This window comes from Telmatherina bonti (assembly GCF_933228915.1).
Source record: "Telmatherina bonti genome assembly, chromosome: 18".
In the NCBI taxonomy this organism is placed as follows: Eukaryota; Metazoa; Chordata; class Actinopteri; order Atheriniformes; family Telmatherinidae; genus Telmatherina; species Telmatherina bonti.
The window spans coordinates 18184056-18210119 of NC_136616.1; the positions used below are offsets into that span (position 1 = coordinate 18184056).

The 26064-nt window shown below is 38.9% G+C and overlaps 3 protein-coding genes across 3 annotated transcripts; 2 read left to right on the forward strand and 1 right to left on the reverse strand.

The window, feature by feature from the left end:
• faah2b (fatty acid amide hydrolase 2b) lies at positions 1–11061 on the forward strand. The gene is made up of 11 exons (XM_079257995.1): positions 1–273; positions 1073–1155; positions 2083–2219; positions 2420–2629; positions 2770–2889; positions 3457–3592; positions 4235–4352; positions 4449–4568; positions 8457–8568; positions 8948–9136; positions 9653–11061. The coding sequence occupies exons 1-11, from the start codon at positions 85–87 to the stop codon at positions 9826–9828; spliced, it is 1590 nt and encodes a 529-aa protein (XP_079114121.1). The 5' UTR covers positions 1–84; the 3' UTR covers positions 9829–11061.
• A 336-nt stretch (positions 11062–11397) lies between these two features.
• On the reverse strand, positions 11398–20418 carry nelfa (negative elongation factor complex member A). Its single transcript, XM_079257465.1, has 11 exons — positions 18992–20418; positions 16367–16538; positions 15498–15659; positions 15235–15324; positions 14810–14937; positions 14598–14667; positions 14418–14506; positions 13428–13536; positions 13029–13357; positions 12808–12907; positions 11398–11994 (listed from the first exon to the last, which is right to left on the reverse strand). The coding sequence occupies exons 1-11, from the start codon at positions 19199–19201 to the stop codon at positions 11810–11812; spliced, it is 1644 nt and encodes a 547-aa protein (XP_079113591.1). The 5' UTR covers positions 19202–20418; the 3' UTR covers positions 11398–11809.
• nicol1 (NELL2 interacting cell ontogeny regulator 1) lies at positions 18622–23280 on the forward strand. The gene is made up of 4 exons (XM_079257466.1): positions 18622–18752; positions 21393–21524; positions 21914–22002; positions 22289–23280. Exons 2-4 carry the CDS (start codon positions 21413–21415, stop codon positions 22358–22360), a joined length of 273 nt encoding a protein of 90 aa, XP_079113592.1. The 5' UTR covers positions 18622–18752; positions 21393–21412; the 3' UTR covers positions 22361–23280.
• The last annotated feature ends 2784 nt before the right edge of the window (positions 23281–26064 follow it).

Below are 26064 nucleotides of genomic sequence, written 5' to 3' on the forward strand. Positions count from 1 at the left end.
GAACAGCGTCGGCTGCGTCAGGAGCCGTTCGTCGCTGCACTGACAACCGCCGTCAACCCTCCGTCCTCCTTCCGTAGTGGAAACATGGCCCTGAGCCGCCTGGAGAAGGTTCAGGTGTGGCTCTTCAACGCTTTCACGGGGCTCTTGTTGATGATTTTACAGTTTTTCTCCCCTCGGAGTCCGCTTGCATCCGGAAAGAAGCTGTCAGCCATTAGGAACCCGCTGCTGCTGGTGCCAGCGACGCAGCTCGCCAAAAAGATCCGACGAAAAGAGGTGCGTGCATCCAATAGACTGATGTTATCCTCCTAAGAATGTTGTTTTCTTTAAATTAGATATTTTCATGCTGTTGTCAGTTTAGACTCACGTACTGAAAGATGCCTGTATTTTAGTTATCTTGCTGGCACATCTGATAACAGTTTTTCACATGTTATATTGGCTTATTTGTAAGATTTGAAACCATATTACACTGAAACATCTTTATCTCCCCGCTGTTCCCTAAAGGGAAGCCTTTAACACCTGTGGAGTAATAACACACATGTGCTCCTGTGTATATGATATGACTCTTTTTGTTGACAGGTGTGAAGGTCTGTAGGACTTTAGCTGATGTTTATAACAGTTTATTTGGTACAGGATGCTTCAAACTCTGATGTTCACCGCTATCACTTGGTGATACCTGGGTTAGGCGATGACTCTATGATCTGTTTGTTGTATGGATTAACCATGCAAATCATTGACATAGAAATGTAATAAAAATATGTTTTCTTTTTTTATACTTTTTTTTTTTAATACAGAATTGTTTATAAACTGAGGAGTTAGTCTGCAGAACTGGTTATTTTGTAATGAAAGGAAGAACTTTGACTTTTGGTTATGACATATAATAAAAAGTTTATACATGTTAATGCATCAAAGTTAACTTTCCTCCTTGATTTATCATCCTGGTTTTACTGACAGGCAACTAGTTCAACCCCCTGTTTATGTGAAATATGAAGGTTGTGTCAGTGTGACTTCTTGTTCTGTTTCGTGTGTCTTGTATCTGATCCTAACTCAGAGTCTAAATGTTATATATCTGCAGGTGTCGAGTGTGGAGGTGGTGCAGGCTTACATCGACAGGATCCAGGAAGTTAACCCCTTTGTCAATGCTGTTGTAAAAGACAGGCAAGACTAAAGTCGTCTCACCTGATACTTTACTTATATCTTCTCTCTTTATGATCGTAATGCGTCAGAGCTGCGGAGCCTGGTTGGTTTATCTACAGGAGAACAATTGCAACAGCTTCAGGACGTCTAGCGTCTCATATGAGAGTGTTTAATGGAGTCATTTGCCGCATGTGAAATCTAAGGGCTTTATTACAACTTTATGTTTCTGTTATTAAAAGAATATTCCTACTATGGATATTTCAGATGAAATCATTTAGTTTAACTCTGACATTTTTCTGAAAATGGGTTAAACCATCATTTGTCATCAAGATAATTGCTTTAGTTTAACATTAATTTCATTCAGAAAATTAAGGCTGTGTCTGAATGTGCACCCTAACCCCTCATTGACTGCATAGGGCTACACTATAAGGCACACTACATGGTGCACTCATTTTGTTGGCGATTCAAACATTAAGCTGGCTATTTTCTCCTCATCGCAGATCACGTGACTACCGACTGTCACCATAGCAACCACCACGCATTGTTCCAAATCAAATCCAAACTCATGTGAAAAAAATTATTTTCTTTTATTGTATTTTATTCTTTCTTTGTTGCATATTTATTCAACAAATAGGATACAAAATGAAAGATTTATAGTTTTTTCTTCACCTGCTTTGACATTCGTGGCACTGGCGCTACTTTGAGCTCCTGCATTGTCGTCTATATTGACTTATCTAGTGACCACCCATGCTCACTACTTTTCAAGATGCATTGTGGGTAATTTTGAGTGGACTACTGTTTTCTCTCTTGACATTCAGACATCTTTAGAATATGGTGATCACATTATAGGACGCTATATAGGGAATAAGACATTCGGACACAACCTGAGTGTCTTTAACCAGGATGTGAGCTGACCAGAGTTCTTACCTGTATTTTTGCTTTGTCCAGGTTTGCCGCTGCACTCCAGGAGGCCGCTCAGGTTGATAAGCTGATTGAGGAGGAGACTGGAGGAGAGGAGGTACTGGAGGACCGGCTGCCTTTACTGGGAGTCCCGTTGTCTGTAAAAGAGTGCTTCTCCCTCCAGGGTAACTCTCAGAAATCTAATCTCTTGCCAGTCACCTTTTGTTACATACATGTAAGGTGTATGTGAGTCAACATTTGATACTGTTAACACACATCCACCAACATGCCCGGGAGCATACAGCTACTCTTGCTAATCCCAGATGTGGTATATGTTGTAAAACAGATTGGTTATAGTTGAACAGTTTATTTTTCCTTCTCGCAGGCATGCCCTTCACTACAGGTGTGATCTCTAGGCGTAAAGTGGTGGCCTCCGTCGATGCTCCACCTGTAGCCCTGCTGAAGAGAGCAGGAGCCATACCGCTGGGTGTCACCAATACAAGCGAGCTTTGCATGTGGTCCGAGTCTCACAACCACCTCTACGGCATCACCAAAAATCCCTACGACTTGGAGAGAATACCAGGAGGGAGCTCAGGTTGGCAGCTGTGGTTGAAAATAAATGTGTTAAGCTTTAAATGTTGGCATAAGAAGCAGGGGAAATTTATCATAGGCAACAGACTAAACTAACTTATCTGCCTCTTCCTTTGTTTATCTGCTGTGATCATATGGCACCAGGGGGAGAAGGCAGCATAATAGCAGCAGCAGGAGCGGTCATCGGCGTGGGCACAGACATCGGTGGCAGCATCCGTCTGCCCTGTTTTTTCAACGGAATATTTGGCCATAAAACTACTCCAGGTAAGAGAGGGTGCAACTACTAAAGTATTACTGGTTCAAACTCTTAGATCAGAGCTTTTAGAGAGTTGTTATTCTTGGAGTGCACGGCTACTCTAGTGGCTGCTATCTATGGTGGTCATCTTGACATGAAAAGCACTATTCAGATGCAAGAGGAAAAGTTCTTATCAGTATCTGTAAACCATAACACAGTAACCCCGCAGCGGGGTTAAAGTTCGTCTCAGAACATAGCGGCTAAGGACTCAGATATTTCGTTTATCATGGTTATGGCACAAAGTGTAAACAGTAGAGACATAGAGATGATATGTCAAGGACATAATTCTTCCACTTATCAGCACAAACAAGGAAAATGCTGTGCAATGATAACTCAGACTAAACAAGCTCAATGTAAATCTCTTTTACTGTCATTTAGATACGGCTTGCCTCATGTTCAGTTGTTTTGAGCATGAACATTTTTAGCTCAATATTTTGTTCTGATATTTAAAATTAATTAGCGTTTTGGCTGGAAATCCCAGTTTTTCCATCCTTTTTCACACATCAAACAACCTTGGGACTGGTGCTGTCTTACAGGCGTGGTGTCCTGCGAGAACCAGTACCCTCCTACCTCTGGCAGGCAGTCAGAGTACCTCAGCTCTGGTCCCATGTGCCGCTACGCTGATGACCTGCTGCCTATGCTCAAAATCATGGCTGGACCCAGTGCTAACAAGTAGGATCTTGTCCCTCCTGTCTGCTGGATTTGACTGCATTTACATCTTCCAATACCACTTTGTTAGTGACTATTTACATACATTACGACAAGCTTCTGTTTGCCTGTGCACATTTAATAATGCTGTTTGATTAATGTAACCTTTCAAGGTATTCGTGTGTATAATCAAATATTTGTAATGCAAACATGGGAGTTATTTCGAGGCATGCTTGTGCTTAGTAGTTAGATATACAGGTAAATACCCACACGGCTGTCTCAGACTTACACCTGTGTAAAGAGAGTTATCTGTGTTGCTGCTATATAAGATGTTTTGTAAAGAAAAATATGCTTGACACATTTCCTTTTAGGGCGTCAATGTTGTTGGGAAGGTGGCAACTGCAGTGTCCTTGCAGATCAGAGAGGAAAGATTTATCCTCAGTCAAACAAGTGACTTTCTTTGGAGATGTACTCACATAACAGGTCTGGGTGTCGGTGTCTCGCAGAGCGTAGGGTTAGGTCTGGTTTGACTCTGATCTTGTTTAACTTGACAAGTGCAGGGCACACACCCAAACCTTGAAAGTGTTTGCAATGCTCTGATCTTTGATGCTAAAGTGATTCACCTGCGGTGTAATTAGCAGTATTTGCTTTCACATGTGTACACAGGCTGTCTTTAAACACAAAAGTTGACCTGAAGAAGCTGCGGTTCTTCACCATCCCACACGATGGCGGCTCTGTTTACACACATCCTGTCAGTAAAGAGCTTCTGGACGTTCAGAGGAAGGTATGCTGAAAACTTCTGTCCGATAACTTTTACAGTATGTCGAAGTCTCAAACACAAATCTTCTCAAATGTCAAATCTTCGTGTGGCGTTCTGCAGGTGGTGGAGCGTTTGGAGATTGACTTCGGAGTACAGGTCCAACAAGTGTGCTTCCCTGGGCTCCGTTATAGCTTCCAGATCTGGGACAAGTACATGGTTCTCCCTGACGAGCAGGGCAAAGTAGGTGCACCTGACAGCCTGACTCAGAGTAGAGCATCTCTTCATGCCCAAAGCTGTTGTCTTCACACAGTGAGCCTACCAGTCTTCCTGATGGAGGACAGCAGAATCTCTTATATCACTTCAACCACTCCTGCTAATTGTGTATTATTATAGATCTAATGAGGGGTGACAAGTGTTTATCCAGACACAGATAAAACCTCATTAATACCTCATTCCGATCAAGACGTTTGAGCTATTTAAAGTTAATCTTACTGTAACAAGATACAGCCAATAAGCTATATTTAGCAAGACCTGTAGGAGAAGATGAACATCAACAAATAAATATCACTACAGTAAAAGTTGAGATTTGATGTTGTTGATTTAGGCATAAAAAACTTTTGTTGTTCATTCAAATCCTACAAAAACACTTAGATTTTATGAAGAACGTTGTGTTTTTTAACAATTCGGGTCACAGGGCCGAACTGCAAATATAGTTGAGCTTATGCAGACTTTTTTTTTAAATTTATTTTTTCATATGCATGCTACTTTTCCTTTTTTTGTTGCTGGACATTTTAATTTCCCTGAGGGAGTCATCCCAAAGGGATCAATAAAGTCTAGTCTAAGTCTTGGTCTAACTTTTTGTGGTTAAAAGTGCAGCCTATGTGGAAATGCCAAAAATTGCAGTTCCACCTCCCATCTGCTCGGGGCTTCAAAGGGGAGTCGGTGTATGGAATCAGATTTCTTTCAGAATCTCCAGGCAAAACTTTTTAAAACTCAAGCTAAAAACAACAATTAAATGATCTCAAAATAAAAAATTATCAATCGTTATGAAAACTTTTAGGCTTTAATTTAGTTAAATTGAGTAGTTTTGTTTGCAGTTTCCTCATCTTCTTTCTCTCTCTATTTGGTTGCGCTTCACTCTCTTTTTTTTTTTTGATTCACAATTGTTTGGTTTAATTTCTGACACAAACCTTTCATGGGCGGGCTCTTTCAGGGGCGCATTCCAATTGGCTCGTGAGTTTTGGAGTTATACAATTACAGGCGGCGTGAATGCAGAGTGTAACACAACCACAGTTTTTTACCAGCTAACAGCGTGCCTTCGCATTAGCCCACCTACCTCCATTAGCTTCAGGTTAGCTTGTTTAGCTCTTAACTACAGGCAGCTTGGAGTTCAAGTGTCAATCATTCACCCCCAAGCTATAGCCCTCCCCCAACTCCTCTTCGTTGCCCATCTTTGTATTTTCCAGGAATGATGATGGTGCCAGGATAATACTGGTGACATCACAGCTGCTCCATTCATCCCTTCATATATACCAGTTGTTTTATGATGTCCCCAGCAGGGACGTGTGCGTTTGTTGCCCTGCTGTTGCCACGGTGCTTTAGTTGATAACGGTTGTTACACTGTGGTAGGAGGCGCATTGCATCTTAGTCACTGACCCTATTGTAGTCTGCTGCTCAGAAATGGTCCAGTAATCTGTTTAGCTGCAAGCACCCTGCATACCACACACACACACACACACACACACACACACACACACACACACACACACACACAAAAGGATGTTTTTATCATCTGAGAGGATATTGCACTGATTATGTTGCCAGATTTGTCTGGTAATAAGCTCCACTTATCTAAACCTAAACTGAAGTTGTCCTCTGTAGCCAACAGTTGTCAAGTCACCACTGTGAGAATTTATGAACACATTTCTGTCAACACACAGTTAAGCACACAAACACACGTGCATTTCTTTGCGGCTTGCACAGTCCTTTGGTTGATCGGATGTTGTTGTTACAGCCGGGCCACGACTCATTTACAGCTTCTTGTATGAAATATTTCTCAGCTTATATTCATCACCATGTGTTCAAAGTCGGGAAATTTTGGAAAGTGCAGTAAAAACTTAAAATGTAAAACATGTTTACTATAACCTTCAATTATCAAATGAAAAAACAACATAATTGCATTTAGAAAATATGGAAACATTTTAAATTGACAACAGCTGCACAAAGAAGAGATATGTTTACCATTGTGTCGCTACAGTCTTCCTTTTAATTGCATTTCTTATAACATTTTGGATTTAAAGATACTAATTTCTGTAGTTTTGCAGAGGGATCACTGTCCATTCTTGCTTAGTACAAAACTTGTGTCACTCAACAGTCTGCCTGATATTGTTTAATCTCATGCTTCTTCTAAAAGTGTTTTATTTATTTCCAGAAGAGTAAAATGGCAAACTATTTATGTCCACACTGTGTGTCAATGAATCCAGTCTGGCACAATGAGATCTGATAATGTCCTGCTGAACCTACAAGGAAACGATGTCTTGATAGTAGCATCTGTCTCTTAAATTAATAAATCTCCTAAATAATTGAAAAAAAAAAAGCTTAAACATGAAGTAATTTGATCACAGAACATGTGTCCACTTCCTTTCTGTATGTCTGAGATGAACTGGTATTCAGATAGCTCAGCTTCCTCCTGCTGTAAAACAGTTCCAGGTTACATTTCTGGATGAAGCAGCTGTGTAGAATGAAAAATGTTTTCTCAAGATGTTCCTGAAAGGGTGTGGCTTTACTGATCGTTGCAACATCACAGTTTCTCGTGCAGTGTTGTCTAAGGTCAACCATTGAGCAGTTTTCAACTTGGACCTTTATGCACTGAGATTTCCCAAGATTCCTGGGATTGTTTTCTCAGTACTTTGACTTATAATTATTAAAAGATTACATTTCTTGACAGTCTTGCACTGGAAGATTGTAAAGAACTTTGTTTTGTAACTAAATGATGATTTTAGACAAAGTTTGGTGCTGAGTGGTAAACCACCAGCTGTCCTGGTTTGGTTAAAATAAGCTTTTAGCTGATGCTTCTTTTTTTTTTTTTATACCCAATCCTGACACCGTCACTGATCACCCAACTTATCTGTGTGTAGGAGAATCATCCGAAAAGATGTTTTTGATTGCATCAAATGTACATTGTAAAAATAATATTTAAAACAGTTTCAGTTTGTTGGTGAAGATGTTGAAAATTATTTCCTAGAATTTATGTCTGGTAAAGGAATATTTAAAAGAATTAACAAATTAAAGATTCAAGCCTTTATTGTGGTGATGAAAAATTTCATCAAATTTCAGACTTCCATAAAATAACTAGTAACATATTAAAATGTTTGCAGTACAGAGCACACTGACTTATTTTAGCTGCTTTAGCGTAGTTCTATGTTAGAGGTGTCCGAAGTTCGTCCTACAGGGCCGCCGTCCTCCAGGTATTCCCTGTACCTCTGCTCCAACACACTTGGCTTCCATTAAATGAACAATGAAGTTCTGCACAATGAGGGATCATTTGAGTCAAGTGTGTTGGAGCAGGGATACATTAAAAACCCACAGGATTGTGGCCCTTGCGGACCGGAGCTGGACACCCCTGTTTTAGGCACTTGAATACTAACATTTGAGTGTTGCACAGCTTTTTACCGTTCTGCATGCATCTGACATCTGTCAATGATTGACATGAACTACTGTAAAACTTAGTCTTACTACTGTAACATGATTGGATTTTGCTCAGCCATTAAAAGCGACTATGTAATACTAAACAGATGGCAGTGTGACAGATCGTGTAGATAAAAAAAAAGATTTGACCTCATTATCTGCAGACATTTCTTTCCCATGTTCCCAAATCCATTCCTCTCATTTTTATTTCTTTGAGTTTTCAGATTTTCTTTCACAAATAAATCACTTGTTGAAAGCCTGATGCTGCGGTAACACACTGGCAGGTTTTATATGGAGCCTGTGGCAACAGGAAATAACCTCATGACTGTTTTTGTGGTCACTGTAGAGACGTTCAGGGCTTCCCTGGAAACACAAAACATGCACACACACACTGTATGTGACCTTAGAAAATAATGATCCTTTAATATTTTCACCCCTCAGCCCCCTCTGCCATTCACTGAGCTGATGGGGGAACCTGGCCGACCAGCATGGCCTCTGTGGGAGCTGCTGAAGTGGATGGTGGGAAGATCGGAGCATACAATGGCTGCTATCTGTAAGAACTGAAGTCATTTATTGCTATAATGCAGTAACTACTGCTGTTTTATTTTTATTTGTGTATTTAGGGGTTTTCATGTTTGTTTGTAGTTTGGAGAAAAGTTTAATCAGTATTGTTGCCAATTAATAAATATAACGAGGAGTTTGTTTAAATATAAAGTGAGCTTGAGGGTGAAAAAAAATCTGAGGGCAAAATGTTAATATTGAATTTTAGTTTGTGTGCTTTTCAAAACATTTACTTTCACCCAAAGTTATGTTGAGAGTTTCCAAATAATTTATTACACATTTGTAACAATATTGAGTCTATTTCCTCTCAGCTCCTAAACCTGGAGCTGTTCAAGTTTGAATTAACTGTGTGTATCGTGTGGTGTCGTCAGTGCTGGGTCTGCTTGAGGTGACCTCGTGGTCCAGAAGTTCCCCCTTCATCATCCAGCAGAAGGAGAAGCTGCAGAAGGAGGTGGAGGAGTTGCTGGGCACCGACGGCGTTGTTCTGTACCCCTCCCACCCAAGAGTGGCGCCCAAGCACCACCACCCACTCTTAAGACCCTTCGACTTTGCCTACACAGGTAAGTGATTCTGCTCGTAGATAAATTCAGGATCCATTCAGAAGCTGTGACACAGTTCATCCAAAGCTGCTGAATTCTGGTACATAATAAATTACTGTAATATTAAAAAAAAGGTCTCTCTGTGGATACACAGTATTACTTTAATTTCTTTTTGACTCCGACATCCTTAATCATCTTTATGAAATCATCATTACTGTCCAAGCTTTCCCTTTCAGTTGTAGAGCTCCTCACCTTCTTGTCAAATTTTGCACGAGCGAGATGTAGCACACACTCCGCGTCTTGTTCCATCACCGAGTGTATTCAGCTGACATGCTGTCAATTTAATAGAACGATAAAGCCATTGCTTGTACGCATATCGTGTGAAAAACACTTTTGCCGACACGACCTGACAAATGTTGGCAAGGAAGGATTTTTTTTTATTCTGGCATCATTTTATTTCCTGTGACCTTGTTAATGTTTTTAAGAAGAAAAACAAAACTTTATGAAGTATTTTCCATGATTCTTCTCCATCTTCAGGTATATGGAACATCCTGGGGCTGCCGGTTACCCAGTGTCCTCTGGGTTTGGGTGAGGAGGGTCTGCCTCTGGGCGTGCAGGTGGTGGGTGGAAAACTGCAGGACCACCTGACCCTGGCTGTGGCTGAATACCTGGAGAAGACCTTTGGCGGCTGGAGGGATCCTGGAGCAAACTAAAACCACACCTTCCACTGCTACCAAAACTCTGCACTGGAGATGTTGTCATTAAAGACTGTAATGGTCTCTGTCCGCCTCGTTGCCCCCCTGTAGCACACAAACACGGCGTCAGCTAACGTTAAAGCGTGAGATTACTTTTTGCACCAATGAGGAAGCAATTATTCTTTTTAAGCGTGATTATTTAATTCAATACGGGTCAGAGACGGTTACGAGCACAAGCTTTAAAAGAAGTCTAAAGCAGAAAACCTAAGTGGGAGTGTAACTGCGTTCACATCATCACACAAGGAAAGGTTTCGTACGAGTCCTGAAATAATCTCTCTGGTTGTGGAGTTGCAGATAAGAAGATGTAGTGAAGGTTCATTTGCACCTTCATGCATTAAGAGTTGTAAAGGTGTATCTGTTCAGCTTGTAAGCCAAAATGTCGCAGCTAATTTTAGTTCATAAAAAGAGGTTCCAGATCGTATCCTTTCATATGTTCATTGCTCCTTTGGTTTAAAAACCTTTTTCATCCTCGAGTATATTTAAATTACACCTCTGGATCGTATCGTGCAAACTCGCCTTCATATCCACAATTTATCCTTATAGATTAAAATAAAAAACTAAACCCACCAGATTGCAGATGTGATCAAACTTAGATCTAATGTATACATTGTTTAAATCCTCAGCTGCTCAACACTTCACACACAACAGCCCTGATGATAGAAACACAGAATTGACCTGAAATAAGGATTTTAACCTTCGCAACAACTGAAGCATATCAAACACACACCCTAAAGACAATGAAAATGTGGAAAACTTGAGAGGAAACTCCAAATCAGACTGCGTTTGCAAGAGTTTCAGCAGAAGGACAACAATTTCAACTTTAGTGACAGATGACGCCTGACCTCAGAGGACGACTAATATTTGCTCTTTAAAACCTCTATTTTGTGTTTGTAAAATTGTTGAGCAACACTTGACTTTCACAGATTCCTGAACACACTTGTGTTTTCCAAACCATCAGTCTGCAGGTGAACATTTTAACCAGCGGACTTCCTGCCATAGCAAAGGCCTCACATTTAACACATCCTATTTAATATAAACAAAAGCTGCTTTACTTCGGATCAAGTGCAGAGACTCCTCCTTTCAAATGCATAAATTTAACACATATACATGTGTGTGTGTGTGTGTGTTTTATGTATATGTATAAATATAGGGTTAAAATACTTTTTCTCAGCTACAAAGCATTAATGCTGAAATTCTGTGTGTGTGTGTAATTTCCATGAGGAAGCTGTGAGCAGCATGTGATTAGTCACGACATTTGGATCAGGAAGGTTAAACACAACAAATGCAACACAATTCAACTCCTGATGAGCGTTTCAGACAACTGCAGAGACGATGAAAGACGAGGAAACGTCCGTGAAAGTCTTTTACTTTATTTTCTTCCCTTTTGAAAAAGGATGTAAAATAATAAACATCTACCAGAAGGCTTCAAACAGAACTCAACAGCATTAAGAACTATTTACTGCCCATGTTTTGATTTTTCTTTTTTAATTATTGGTCACCTTTAATGATGACAATCATATGTGGGCTCTCCTTTTTGTTGAGAAAGCTGCAAATGTCGTGTTTGTACAGGAAAATACAGACGACTTCTCTGTTTACGTAACATGTTTGTACCCTGGTACAAATGCTGAAGGTGTCTGCAGCAACTCCTCTGCCCCCCCCCTCTCCTGATCACAGCGCCGTTCAAGACGGTGACTTAAAAACAGACAATAAAAGAAAAGGAAACAAACAAAACAACACCTTCAGCGCTCTGGATTTTGGCCGTGCAGTAAAAGGGAGGATCTTTCTCTCCTTGTCAATAACTTCCCCTCCCAGCGCTTGATTTGGCCCAAATGTGTGTGTGTGTGTGTGAATACATGTTTGTGTGCGTAAACTTGTTTTTCCAAAGTGAACATGATATTGGGGGTGTGACTGTGATGTTGAGTGAGCACGGGGGGGGTCCTCAGGAGGTATTGGTGATGGGTTTGTATTTCTTGAGGCGGGTCCACTGTCCTGTGGAATAGTTCATTTCGAAGACGGTGTCCACCAGCATGGTGGTGCTGCCGGTGCCGTCGGCTTTGGGCAGAACCTCCGTGTGTTCGCTTAGCTTGATCTGGATGATGTCCCCCTGCTCCGGGCATGGGTTCTCTGCAGGAAGGAGGGACAGCTTTGTGTAAAAATGCTTAAAAGCTTTCACACATTTAGCACGATTACATCGCAGTGAAAGTGATCATTCCACTAAACATTTATTAGAATTATTAAAAATAAAAAACTATAGCACAAAAAAACCTTCACAATCATTAAAACAAACAGATACGCACATTGAATTGATAAGAGGCATCAAAAAAAGGTACAGTTGTGCTCATATTAATACCCTTTCATTAAAGAAAAGTCACTCAAATAACTGGAGACTTAAAAAAGGAACAATAACTAAAAATTTGCAAAAATATAATTTAGTAATATAAGAAACTGTTTTTTTCATTTAATTGAGTTGAAGAAAGGAAAAAAAACAAACAAACTAATTGGTCCTGGACAAATTAGAGCACTTTTCTGTTGAACAGTGGGACAAAATACCTGTCAACAGGTGCAGAAGTCTGACTGAGAGGAACAGAAAACACCTGACTGGAGCGGAAACATTAAAGGATTGTTCAACAAAATATTAGTTTATGAGTGATGTAATATGTAATAAATTATCTTATTTGTTTGCTTTTTAAAAAAAATATTTCTATTGAACCAGAATTAGAAAATAATGTCACGATTTTCATAAAACTTTTATTTATTATTACTTTAGTCAATTTCAGTTTATTTTATAGACAGCCGTTTTTTTCCCCCTGCTTTAATGAAAGGGTATGAATAAATATGAGCACAACTGTATTTTGTGCTCCCAAAACAGGTTGTGTTTGTGTGTTACTGTGTGTGTTTTCTATCCTGATCATGCGGCTCGCACAACCGCCTGCCTACCTCTGGATCCTGCCATGAAACCCAAGATGAGAGCCTTCTCTGGTCTGGTGACCTTGTTGGCCGTCTTGAACATCTCCTGGGCAGCGTACATCTGGTCTCTCTGATGAACACACACACACACACAGCATGTGGCAGAGGGGGAGCTTAACACACACAGCTCAGGAATACACAAGTCTCAGAGGGAGTGTGTGTCGTGGAAAAGGAAACTCTTGTAACCTTACCGTGAGTGAGAGGTTCTTCTTGGGCTGGGGCTGTGCTGGCGTAGGGGCTGGTGTTGGTGTGGGGGTCTGAGGTGTGCCGGGAGGCTGTGTGGGGGTTTCAGGCTGGCTGGCCGTAGCAGCAGCTGGAGGGCCGTTGCTGGCTGGGGTGGAGGCCGGTGTGCTGGGGGACGCGGGTGTTGTGGGGTTTCCTGTGGTGCCTGCGTTGTACATGGGCGTCCTCTGCTTGTACTGGTTTGATAAGGTGGAGTTGGCACCAGTACCTGCTGTTGCCGACTCCTCCGGCTGGCGAGCTGCCTGAATCGTGTCCCGACCCGAACCACCAGCATTCGCTTTGACAGAAAACATCAATGTAAGCAGAGAACTATTGATGCTCTTCGTGGAGGAAGCTGCCTCACTCACCTGGCTGTGCCTCGGAGCTGGGAATGTAAGAAGAGGAGGGAACCATGCTGGGCGTGGCCGGTAGGTAACTGGTTGATGGCAGAGGATTCTCATTCAGAGCTCCCAGTTTCTAAGAAGAAGAAGGAAAAGTGTGATGAAAAAGTTGTTTAAGCTACAGAGATGAACAGGAAGTGAAGGTAGGCATTCCTTGGCTTTTAACCCAGTGTGAGTCTGCTTCTGTCAGTGTTTTGCTTTTATTTAATATTTATTTATTTTGTTTTCTTCTTTTTTTTAAAAATTTTTTTTATTCCTTGTATGATAAATTGTTTTATTGTGTTATTTACTTATCTCGTAATTTTTGGCTGATGTACAGCACTTTGTCCAAACTCTGGTTGTTTTAAAGGGCCTTATAAATAAAGTTCAGTTCAGTAAAAATAAAGACAAACTTTATTTACATAGCGCTTTTCATAGACACACGGTCACAAAGTGCTTCACAACAATAAAAACATAGAAAACCTGCAATGTGTGGAAAAAATAAATAAATGAATAAAAAAAAAGTATAAATACACAGCAGTGTCACCTATTTGGAGCTAAAATGCCTGAACAAATATGTTTTTAAGAGCTTTTTAAAAGCATCGACTGAATCCAGAGATCTTAGACATCATTGGTCTCAGCTTTGTAATATTACATAGTTAAAAAAAAAAAAAAAGAAGCTATTTTTAACCAACTCTCTTGAATGACGGTCTAATGACATGGATTCACTGAATATTACCCCGAGGTGAATTGGCTGAAGAGCTCAGGTTGCCTAGATGTTGCTTTATGTCGGGGATTTCACTGTCTGGAGCAATAATAGTGTCCCGGTTTTATCGGAGTTAAGTTGGAGACTGTTATCGCTTAACCACTGCTTTACTTTTGAAAGACAGTTAAGTAAGGAGCTCAATTGGTGGGTTTCAGAAGCTTTAAATGAAAGTTGGAGATCATTAGCAAATAAGTGATAGGAAACATCTGTACCTGTGCAGAAACAAGGCCAGCGGCGTAATCTGGCGTCGTGTTCTCCACCACCGACTCTTCTTTGGCTGGTTTCTCTCCTGTTTCTGGTTCTACATCCAAAACAAACGTGTAAACATCAACACACTTTGTTGATGGCGCAGCTTTAAGCTTGGGAACATGGACAGATGGGTATGTATTTACCCAAAGTCTTCCTTCTCCTCTTAGCCTCCCTTCCAGCTCCCACCATGTCCAGCTCTGAAATATCTAAAAGCTGAAAAGAAGAAACACGTTTTTTGTTTTTTTACTTCTGTAGGAAATGAAAAACTAAAAAATAAAAACCTGTGGGACAAATGTGTGAAAGTGAAAAGGAAATGTGTGAACAGTCATGATGCATTACGTTACACAAAACACACCTTGACCCCTCTCTCCTTCCGCAGCGGCGTCCGAGCGGGAGCGATCGGTGTACGGTTGCTGGGAGGGCTGAACATGCTGGGGGCGGTGGGGCTGCGGAACGGAGCCTTGGGAATTCCTTTGAGAGGGGCTGTGATGCAGGGATTGGTGCACGTTATCAGCAACAATAACAATCTCCTGATGGTTGTTTACTTATACCAGGGGTTCCCAGCACCGGTCCCTGAGGATCACACACCTGCAGGTTTTCCATGTTTCCTTGATCTAACACCCCTGAGTCAAAACAACAATCCCTTTCATTTGAGGTGTGTTGGAGTGAGGAAAAATGGAAAACCTGCAGGACTGCCGCCATTAAGGACTGACTGTGGACACCCCTGACTTATACAATTACACACCTGCACAATGGAGCAGATATGTGGATGCAACTTACTTGTAGTGTCAATTTTTTTGACCAGTCCTCTCCCTTTGGCATGAAAAGGCACGCCGGCTGTCTTTTTCAGCTGCTGGGCTGTCTCTGTAGCTGGAACACAAGTAAAACAAATTCAACTTCTCATACCAAGTCCAAAGAGAAGTCTACCTGCAAAGTTTTACAGGATACACTCGCAACAGGTCTTGTTCAATAAAACAATTTTCCCCCTGTATTTATCATTTAAAAAACTGCTTTTTTCCCAATTAAATTTTAAAGTAACTTACATTTCTGTAGCAGCTCTGCTCTGAGTGTCGCACTCTTGGGCTTCCTCTTGAGCTGGAAATGTTTGACGGGGGGTGTAAGAGGTCCCACTAAGGTGGTCAGCGCACTTTTGTTCAGGTACTGGCATTCCAGAGGAAGCATGGTAGATGCCTCGCACTCGCCCACTAATGAGGAGAGAATGGGATTAACCACGGAGCAGACTGGTGTTTATCTGTGCGACCGTATCACTAAGTGACGTCCGAGTTAAAAACTTGCAAATGAAAAAGACAAATAAATAAATAGGTGATTTGCACTTATGCATCCACTAGCTGAAGTTGGGAAGTTTGCATAATGCTTAGAAAAATCACCAAAATAGTAGATTTCCAGCAGGATGAAAGAAGAAAGAAAAGATTTTTGGTAGCAAGTCTTTAAAACAGCAGTGACCAAGCTAGCACATAACATAAACATTAGTGTAAATTCGGACTGAATTTTATTGACAGCCTTGAATGTGTTTTACCTAATTTTACATTTTGGTGTATATGTATGTATATGTATGTATATATGTATTTTGTATGTATATATAAAAGGCACATATGTGTAACTTTAAATTTTTGCAGTGCAATGTAAACTGTGTATACTTTCTTATTGTTTAAAAGCCCAACCAGGGACGGGCATTGAAAATTAGCCTTGGCTAAAATGCTGTAGTATGTGCCATCATTCATGGAGCATACTTGTCCCTATAAAATAAAATAAAATAAAATAAAATAAAATAAAATAAAATAATTGAGGCAACACCTGCTGACATATTTCTGTTTTTTTTCTATCAAAAAATCAAGTCACACCATCTCATCACAGCTTAAATGACTATATAAAATGCAAACACCTTCCTAACCTTTATCCCTGAGCTCGCCGAGAATGTCCTGCACGTTTGGATTTTGTTCCTCCAAGTCCAGATTGAGGGAACCGGTCTCTGGGAAGGACTTGAGGATGTCTGCAACCATCAGCACCCAAGGCTCTGAATCCACTGTAGCCAGCTGGATTATCTCTGACAGGGCCTCTTTCATCTGGCAGGACAAAAGACAACAATAATGTTAGGAGAAATTAAACTAAAAAGAATGAGCAAAGTTTAATCAACTTTCTGAAAAATAATTTTGAAAAATCAGTAGTAGTGAGAAATTCACTGCATTCATTGTTAATTAGTAAACATGGAAGAGAAAACAGCTCATGTGATGGCACAGATGCAAGTAATGCAATTTGAGTAGCAATGGTACAAAAGAAAAGAATAATATTTACACTTTATAGTAAATAGTTTCACTAATTCTGTACAATTTAGTTAAAGCAGAAAGGCGCTGCAGTACATTGATGATCAATAAGTAATTAGATTGGAAAATACATATACAGTATATTCCTGTCTTGCGTGACCAGAAACCAGTCACTTAAAAGTTTGATAACTTCATTCAGATCCTCAATAAATCATAATTGTGAGGAAAAATAAGACAAGAAACCAAAGTGAGTCAAAATTTTGGTTTCGAATTACCAACTAAAAAAGCATTTCGAGCATAAATCTCTACCAACCTGCCAATTTCACCCATATTGTGAAGAATCCTTTTAAAATGTCCTGTGTCCACAATGCCTTCCAGATCACTCCTGCAATTTATTGCTATTTAAATCAGACCAAAACCTATTCTCAGAAAAAGTAGTTGACAGATAAATGCGGGCAAAAACAGGAGGTAATAATCTCATGGCTTCTCAGATTCATCTAGAGTCTCTGAGAAGAGCTGCTCCATTTCCTACAGCAATCCCATTTTGTTTACACACAGATGATTCATTGGTAACCATCTGATGTTTCCCTTAATAATAATAATTCAGCCAACTTGAGCAGGGCTGTGTGTTTATTGTAACACTTTATTGCATCCTATTGCTAATACTTAAGTTTCATTAGCAAGACCTCTTGTGGTCCTACCCAAGGCCGGATTATCCTATTGGCATTGTGGGCACAGGTCCAGGGGCCCATGCCCACTTGGGGCCCATGTATGGCAAACACCATCAGTTTGGGCATGAAGCAAAATGTACATAAAAGCCAGATAGTTACACCAGAGTGTCTAGTGTATTCCTATTGGTACCATTGGCTGAGAGATGTTAGAAATGTCATTTCACAGTGTGTTACACACAATTTTCACAATGTTGCGGTGGGGAAGGGGGGTCCCTGGAAATTTCTTGGGCCCAGGAGCCTGTGAACTTTTAATCCGGCCCTGGTCTTGCCAACTTATACTTTTCCACACTAGTTCTTGCAAGTAATTGAATAATGTTAATACTAGGGGTGGGAAAATCTAATCGAAAAATCGAAAATCTGGATTTTTTTCTTCATAATTTTAAAATCGTATGTTTTTTGTTAAAAAAATCTATTTATTTTAAAAAAAAATCTATTTTCTTTTTCAAATAAATAAAATTAACGCACTATAAAATTTTTGTCATTTTTATTGGTTTTTTTTAATTGATCTTTTAACTTGTCTTCTTGGGCATTTTAGCAGCAGAATGATAATCTAGCTACTGTGTTGTTTTCCCCAAGTGAAATCAAGAAAAATGACGAGCAACAAAAAAAGTTATAATTTTTTTGTTTTAAATCTACAAAAAAATAGCAATATCGAAGAATTGTGAGAATTGCAATTTAAATCAAATCGGCTCCCAAAAAAAATCAGAAATATCGAATCGGGACAAAAGCATATTGTCACAGCCTTAGTTAATACCTACATACATGTTCATTAAAAATATATAACCTAAAACACATTAAAACAACTATAATTTCACACTAGTTTAAAAGGGCGCAAAACAGCGCAAAGCTTCAAACCTGAACAGTCCTTGAATATTAAATAGAGGTAAAGTCTCGCGATAATCACAGTGACAACAACCGGCAGGGAAAGTTTTCTTTTGGGGAACTTGGGAGGTAAATAAAATAAATACAACAATGGTGATCATAGCTTAAAAGTGTTTGAAGGAGTTACAGTTTTAGTAGTTTTTTTGTTCTTGTTTAAGAACATGATATTGGTGACAAGTTTCTGGCAGCTGAAGAGCTGGTATGTCGTACCGAGTTAGCACCGCCCTCCTCCTGCACAGCTTCGCTGCTGCGTCCATCCCACCACAATGTCTGAGCGACATCCACAAGGCTAATGTTACCCCCTGCAGCTGCTGAAACACGGCTGAGAAAAAGCGCAAACGTGCTCAACAAGTTAGTCAAGGATCAGCTTTTACCTCGTTTAATGACTCGAAACGATGATGAGGTAAATATTTATCAACGCGCTGCAGGAATAATAATGCTTATTACTTAGCTAATACAATTAGCCGTCAGTAATAACAACATCTCATGTGCTTTTCACAAGCATTCAAGAGACTCGTATTTATTTTAAATATATTATTTATTTATTTATTATGTTTTTGTGTAACTATTTCTTTAGTAAAGTCATCTTTTGGCAGTGAATAAAAGTTAAGAGCGGCTCTGGGCTAACGCAGAGCAACCCACCTCGTCCACAGTCCGCCTGGGAAGATGCAGCATCCCGAGCAGCAGCTTCAGCTTCACCGGCGGCGATAAGCTTGAAAAGCACAGCCGTATGTTGTCGATTACTGACACGGTGAGGAGAGAGGCGATGCTCGGAGGCGTCCACAGCTCGTCCGTGGATCCTAGTTTGTTGTGCAGCCACAGGCCGGTGTCGCTGTCCTTCATCGACGCCATCTTGGAAAAAGAAGTGTTTTGAGTTCGGGCATTTTAACAGGCTACCTAAGAAAGTAGCAGTCAGGACCCCGCCCACAACAAAGATGGGGGATTTGTCAACATTTTTTTTCTTTTTTTGTTCATTTTTTAATGACACATTGAACAAAAAACACAGAACATAAAGTGATAAGTCATTTAATGAAATGAAAATAGGTTAAAAAAAAAAAAGAAAATGCAGGAAATGGACAATACATTTAAAAAAAAAAAGCATCTTCACCTGTGTATACAGTTGTGCTCATGTATCAATGCCCTTTCATGAAAGAAAACGCTGAATTTACAACAGTCACTCAAAAAAAATGGAGACTTAAAAAAGGAACAATACCTAAAAATTAGCAAAAATATAATTTAGTAATATAAGAAACTGTTTTTTCATTTAACTGAGTTGAAGAAAGAAAAAACAAACAAATAAATAAATTGGTCCTGGACAAATTAGAGCACTTTTCTGTTGAACAGTGGGACAGAATACCTGTCAACAGGTGCAGAAGTCTAACTGAGAGGAACAGAAAACACCTGACTGTAGCGGAAACATTAAAGGATTGTTCAACAAAATATTAGTTTATGAGTGATGTAATATGCAATAAATTATCTTATTGTTTACTTTAAAAAATATTTCTATCAAACCAGAATTAGAAAATAATGTAATAATTTTCATAAAATTTTTATTTATTATTACTTTAGTCAATTTCAGCTTATTTTACAGGCGGCTGTTTTTTTCCTTCTTTAATGAAAGGGTATGTATACGTATGCACACAGTGACTACATGAGTGAAATAAGAATTAGTCTAATATGCCCATAGTCTTTAAGGCCTTAGAATTTTCAAGATCTTTAATTATGATGCTGTATTGAAAAAGTTCTTGTAAAAACATTGCAAAGCTCGGCTTGCCGTCAGCCCATTTCCTTTTATGAATATGAAACTTTCCCATGAGTATAACAAGTTATACAAAAAATATCAAGTCCTTTTTCACTTTTTTTTATCTTCAAAATAAAAAAAGAGGTCCTTCTCTTTTAGGGATTCATCAACAGTGGGGAAAAACAAGAGTTTCATCCATAGAGTATGGTTTCATCACTGCTGTGACAAGTTTGTCATATCCATGTAATTATTAACTACTTCCTGCCAATAAAGTTTTAAAAGAACTTTGTCTTGCAGGCCATTTAAAAAAAATATTGTTCAGTATTGTGGACAAAAATCTACATAGTTTACAATTAGGATTGTGCATTAGTTAGTTTAAAGATTTAATTTGAAAATAACACAAAGCTGAAAATATGAATACAATAAAATACAAAGATTCAGGTCTTTAAATAAACAAAAAAAATGTATCCTGTCATAATTCAAATTGTAAGCCAGTGAAATGCTTTTGATCAGTGTGTTATAGTTTGGTCTTAATTCGTGGTTTTATTTACGATTGATTCATTTTGTTTTATTGTTTTATTTCCTTATTCCTTGTATGAGCTGTTGTTTTATTGTGTTATTTATTTACCTTTTTATCTGATTTATTCTGTTGTTATTTTGACTGATTGTGTACAGCACTTTGTTTCTACTCCGGTTGTTTTAAAGAGCTTTATAAATAAAGTTGAGTTATGGTCGAGTTGAGTTAATTTGCACTTCGAGGTTTTATTTTGAACAATTCCCGTTTAACTTCATTCAATTCCTGAAGTACAACACAAGCTAGGGTCCAAAACAACAGCTACTTATGTGGTTATCATATCTATAACTGTCCATCGGATGTAGATGACAAAGACACATCATAGATCGGACATACAGAAAAGTGAAAAATAATTTATTTTGAACATCATCACCGGAAGTCTCAGTTATGGTACCAAATACCCAAAGCAAATTTAAGGTGACCCACACGCATGCGCACTTCGTCGATCCACATAAAACATTGCTCCCTGAGCATCTCGCGCTAAGCTGTTTCACCTTAATATTATCTGCTGATTGACGGTAGGTTAAAATAGATTATATTTACTATATTGTCTTTATTTTTGGTAGAATCCTTTTATAAACCTGAACATTTACCGAGGAATATTTTATGAACAAAGCCCATTATTATCTGTAATACCGCTTCCTTACGACTGTGCGAACACTCAGTTGGTTTACTATTTATTCATTATTATTATTATTATCATTTCTCCTTTTTTCTCAAATGAAAAGAACCGGAAACCATCATTGCAATGGCATGCAGTGGATATGTTCAGGCAGCGCTGGTCCTTCTGGCGGTCCAGCTCGCCTGTCTCGGTGCAGCTGATGCGGATCAGGAGACGGGGACCGTCATCCCAGCCGAAAGTAGGTGGATGCAAATACATGGCTGCTATAATGATGTTTCCCACCATCTAATGATTTCACGTCCCACAGGAATCACAGAGAGAGAATTTGTAGGTCACCCTTATTAGTGCAGCTCACATCATAAATCTGGTCCTGCCTTGTACTTTCCACACAGGTCATGTAATGAATTTAGAAAATAACATAAATTAAAAAAAAAAATGCCAAGAACTTTGTGACATGATTTGTGATACATTTGACTGTGCATTGTCCAGAAAGCCACACAGGTTGTTCACATACTGTAGGTGTGTTTACCTACTACACCCACAGAGAGACGACATCGGCTGCAGTGAAGTGAAAGTAAAGTAGAAACAAATCTTCCATCAAAACTGTGTTGCATCTTTTGTTTCCAGGTCGCCCTTGTGTGGACTGTCATGCCTTTGAGTTCATGCAGAGAGCACTGCAAGATCTAAAGAAGACAGCTTTTAACCTTGATGCCAGGGTCAGTGACGTTGCAAAGTGCTGGATCATGTCATTATTATTTGCATGTCATTATTAGATTGCAGTGTTTTTATCCTTTACATGTTAATTAAACACAATCTTCAGATGATTCTTCCACAAAATTTACATTGACAAAGGTTGAGATTCTGCCCTCAATGGAAGACTATTGCTTATTAGTTTTTTTTAATGTATTTTTTATTAGGGTAAATACAAACCTCAACACTTGGATGACACTTTTCACTGGTTGTTAAAGGCCTTGAATGCTTTTTTTTGTTGTTGTTCTGCAGACAGAGACGCTGGTGCTGAGGGCAGAGAGGAGGGCTCTCTGTGACTGCATGCCCATCAACTCACTGCGTTAAGCTCCGAGCAACCTGAGGACGCCTCCACCTGCCCCGACACTCTCAAAACAACATCGCTCCAGTCCTCTACAGATGTACAGCGGCTCCCATTTAAACTGATCGACATAACAGGCACTTTATTTTATTTTCTCTCATATCTCATGTCATCTCAGTTGAGTGAAGCTATATCATTTGGATCACAGTCCACGGGGCAAGTTCTAGCTCGGCCTTATTCAGGATGTCTTTTATACCACCGATATTTGTGAAACACATGCCTGTGAACTTTGCTCATCACCAGCTAACATCCATCTCTCATGAGGCATAAACTGATTTTTTTGTACCTTCTAGTATTTGACTGTATAATGTAGATACGGTAGAAGGCTTGACTGTATAATGTAGATACGGTAGAAGGCATCTGTAAACGATTGTGTCGTATAAGATTACTGTTTACACACACACTCATTGAACTGTAGCATCACAAGAAGTGTATTATACTGCTCAGATTAAAAGCAGTTTGAAATAGTTGTTGAGGCTATACATAGGAATCTGACTGTAATTTCACCGATCCAGATGAGTTGATTCACAGCCTGCAGGAGCAGCAGAATAACTTAGAAATGAAAGTTATTTTTTTCTGTAGTTACCATGGAGATTTCTTTTTTTTTTTTTTTTTTTGTAAAGAATTTTTTAGCGGAGTGAAGTGCATTGTAAGTCTCAGTTTAGTACAGCACTGTAGCATGAATTCACAGCACTTTCTGTTATATTGTTAATATAGATTGTATGTATAGAATATATAAATGTACTTAGTACATGTCATGGAGGTGTCTCCAGTCTTTTTAGCCTTACAAAGGCTTATGCAGGAAAAGAGATGAACTGGACGGCATCAGATATACTCCAGCATCAGCACAGGTGATGAGAGATGGAGAGAGCAGCTGCAGGGAACATGGAGGTAGAAATAATAGTTGTCTTGTTGCTTGTTTTCATTTAGCATAATTTGTTAACAAGGAAACCCATTTACTGTCTTAATGTTGTGCTAATGAATAAAAAAAAAAAACAGTGATGTTCTCTGCTTTTCTTTGAATAGGATTTTTTTTTTGTATTTGTGAAGAAGATGTTTTTAATCTGTGACTCCTTTAATACGCACAGTCTCATGTATTTTCATAGTAGGGTCATAACTTAGATAAAAGTGTCGTGCTAATAATATGTAAATTATGTTCCACTTTTCCAAACATCCTCAAGGCCTTTTAAAAACCCTGATGAAAATCTAAGTTTTACCTTTGTTAAAATGTGCACATGATTGTTTTATGTCCTTTATTATCAAATCATATGAGCTCATTTAGCCATTAATGCAATGGATGACATATTTCTGCTTTGAATCTGCACAGGATTGTTTACAAAACTGGGTCAGACAACACACATGTTCCAAGAAGAACACTGAAAAAAGCAGATCTGAGTACTTGCTGGGTGGGAATTTTCTGTTTTACGGATTTGCACTGCAAGGAATGAGAAGCTAGCTGGATGTGAGTAGATGTGAACATAAGCTTAGTGAAGGAGCTTGATGCGTTTTTCCGTACTTGGGGTCAGGAGGTAGCAGATCTGATGGTTTGATCATGGCTGTGTTGAAATAAAAACAGACTGGGAATTTTTAGGTTTTACTCAACAACACTCACTGCTACTGAAGAGATGATGCAACATCCCATCAAAAATACCAGAGTAGTCTCCATTTTATCAAGAGTTGCTTCTCTAACATTGTTCCAACCATGTATGTTGTTAATTTAATTTCCTTTTTCTAAATTGATTTCTATTCGAGCTTCCTTAGAGCAGAATTTCTGTGATGACGTGGTGAAACTCCTTACCGAAGCAGGGCTCAAGCAGCTCCGGCAGCGAGATGTGCACTTCTAATATCGTAAACAGTGAAATGTTCTGATCCTTCCACTTGTTTTCCACCTGATCTGGTCTACTTTTTACTTTCTGGAAAGTTTAATCACTCCAATATTCCACCATAACACAGCCTAGAAGAGACAAAGCAGTCACCTACTGGAGGGCAGAGATGTGGATGGAGATCAATATTTTCAGATACCAATTCAGGAATGAAAAAAAAAAAAATCATTGAACCACGTTTGAATGCCACTAATTTATAGTTATATGGTAATTGCTTGTTCCATAAAACATAGTAAAATCTTCATATTTTCAAATCTTTTGTTTTGTCTTAAACATCAAAATACTTAATTGTCATGAAAACCAGTAAAATATTCATTTGATGTTGACATATTTGCTATTGCATTACTTCGGACGCGTTTAAATATTATATATATATATATATATATATATATATATATATATATATATATATATATATATATATATATATATATATATATATATATATGTATAATAACTTATATATATAACTTATACATATCAATAAGAACTGAGCTGTTATTAATAAGCTTGATCTACTTCTTTTACTGACAGCAATGGATCTTGTTCAGTCAAATGTGTGCAAAAGTCACAAAAAACAAACATGCCACTTTATGAAGGTGCATCCTTTCCTATGATTCTTTCAAATATTTGTTACAACAAACAGCTGATCAGCCAGTCACAAGGCAACAGCTCAGTGCATTTAGTCATGCAGATGTGGCCAAAAAGACTCTAAAATTTAAACTGAGCATCAAAATTGGATCTAATGTAACATGGTTGTTGTTGCTTGACAGGCTGGTTTATAGGGGTGGAAAAAAAATCTAATAAAAAAATTGAATATTGGGATTTTTTTGCTTCGCAATATTAAAACAGAATTTTTTATTAAAAAAATCTTTTTTTTTTCTTCAAATGAAAATAATCCTTGACAAAACTTTTGCCATTTTCATTGTTTTTCTTGATCTTTTTACTTTTTTTCTTGGGCATTATAGCAGCAGAATGATGGTCTGGCTACTGGGTTGTTTTTTCTAAATGAAATCAAGAAAAATGAGGAGCAAAAAAGGTTTTGTGCCTTTTTTTTTTTGTTTGTTTTTAGTAAAAAAAAAATCAGCAATTTAATCGAATCGGCACCCAAAAAATCATGATTGAATCAAATTGGGACAAAATCATATTGTCACAGCCCTACTGGTTTACTTGTCATAAAACTGCTGATCTACTGGGATTTTCATACACAACCATCTTTAGGGTTTACACAGAATGATCTGGACCAAAGTGTCCTGTCGAAGATGGAGAATGTGCAGACTAGTTGGAAATGATGAAGAACTCACATAATCATTTCAACCAAGGTATGCAGAACAGCGTCTCTGAATGCATGACACGTCAGACACCGAAGCAGATGGGCTCCAGCAGCAGGAGACCACACCAGATGCCACTCCTGTCAGCTAAGAACAGGAAACTGAGGCTACACTTCACACAGGAGCGCCATAATGGACAATAGAAGATGGAAAAGTGTTGGCTACCTGAGGTTCGTTGCTGACCATATCCATTCCTTCAGTGTCTTCACTTCCAGCAGGATAATGTCACAAAACTTACATCATGTTCACCTGGTTTTTTAACACAACATTGTTCTCAAACAGCCTCCAGAATGACCAGATCTCAACCCATCAGAGCAGCTTTGGGATGCAGGGGAACGTGGAGATCATGGATGTGTGCTCACAAATCTGCAGCAACTGTGTGATGCTGTCATGTCAATATGGTGCAAAATCCAACAACTTCTTGTATCTGGCTGATGTGTTTTCACAGATGAAATT

Coding starts and splice junctions, on each gene's coding strand:
- faah2b (XM_079257995.1), top strand. CDS start 85: ATGGCCCTGAGCCGCCTGGAGAAGGTTCAGGTGTGGCTCTTCAACGCT. Junction 1,156..2,082: donor AATGCTGTTGTAAAAGACAG/GCAAGACTAAAG, acceptor TGCTTTGTCCAG/GTTTGCCGCTGCACTCCAGG. Junction 2,630..2,769: donor AATACCAGGAGGGAGCTCAG/GTTGGCAGCTGT, acceptor ATATGGCACCAG/GGGGAGAAGGCAGCATAATA.
- nelfa (XM_079257465.1), bottom strand. CDS start 19,201: ATGGCGTCGATGAAGGACAGCGACACCGGCCTGTGGCTGCACAACAAA. Junction 16,539..18,991: donor CCAGGCGGACTGTGGACGAG/GTGGGTTGCTCT, acceptor TTGTCCTGCCAG/ATGAAAGAGGCCCTGTCAGA. Junction 11,995..12,807: donor TTTCATGGCAGGATCCAGAG/GTAGGCAGGCGG, acceptor TCCTTCCTGCAG/AGAACCCATGCCCGGAGCAG.
- nicol1 (XM_079257466.1), top strand. CDS start 21,413: ATGGCATGCAGTGGATATGTTCAGGCAGCGCTGGTCCTTCTGGCGGTC. Junction 21,525..21,913: donor GACCGTCATCCCAGCCGAAA/GTAGGTGGATGC, acceptor TTTTGTTTCCAG/GTCGCCCTTGTGTGGACTGT. Junction 22,003..22,288: donor CTTTTAACCTTGATGCCAGG/GTCAGTGACGTT, acceptor GTTGTTCTGCAG/ACAGAGACGCTGGTGCTGAG.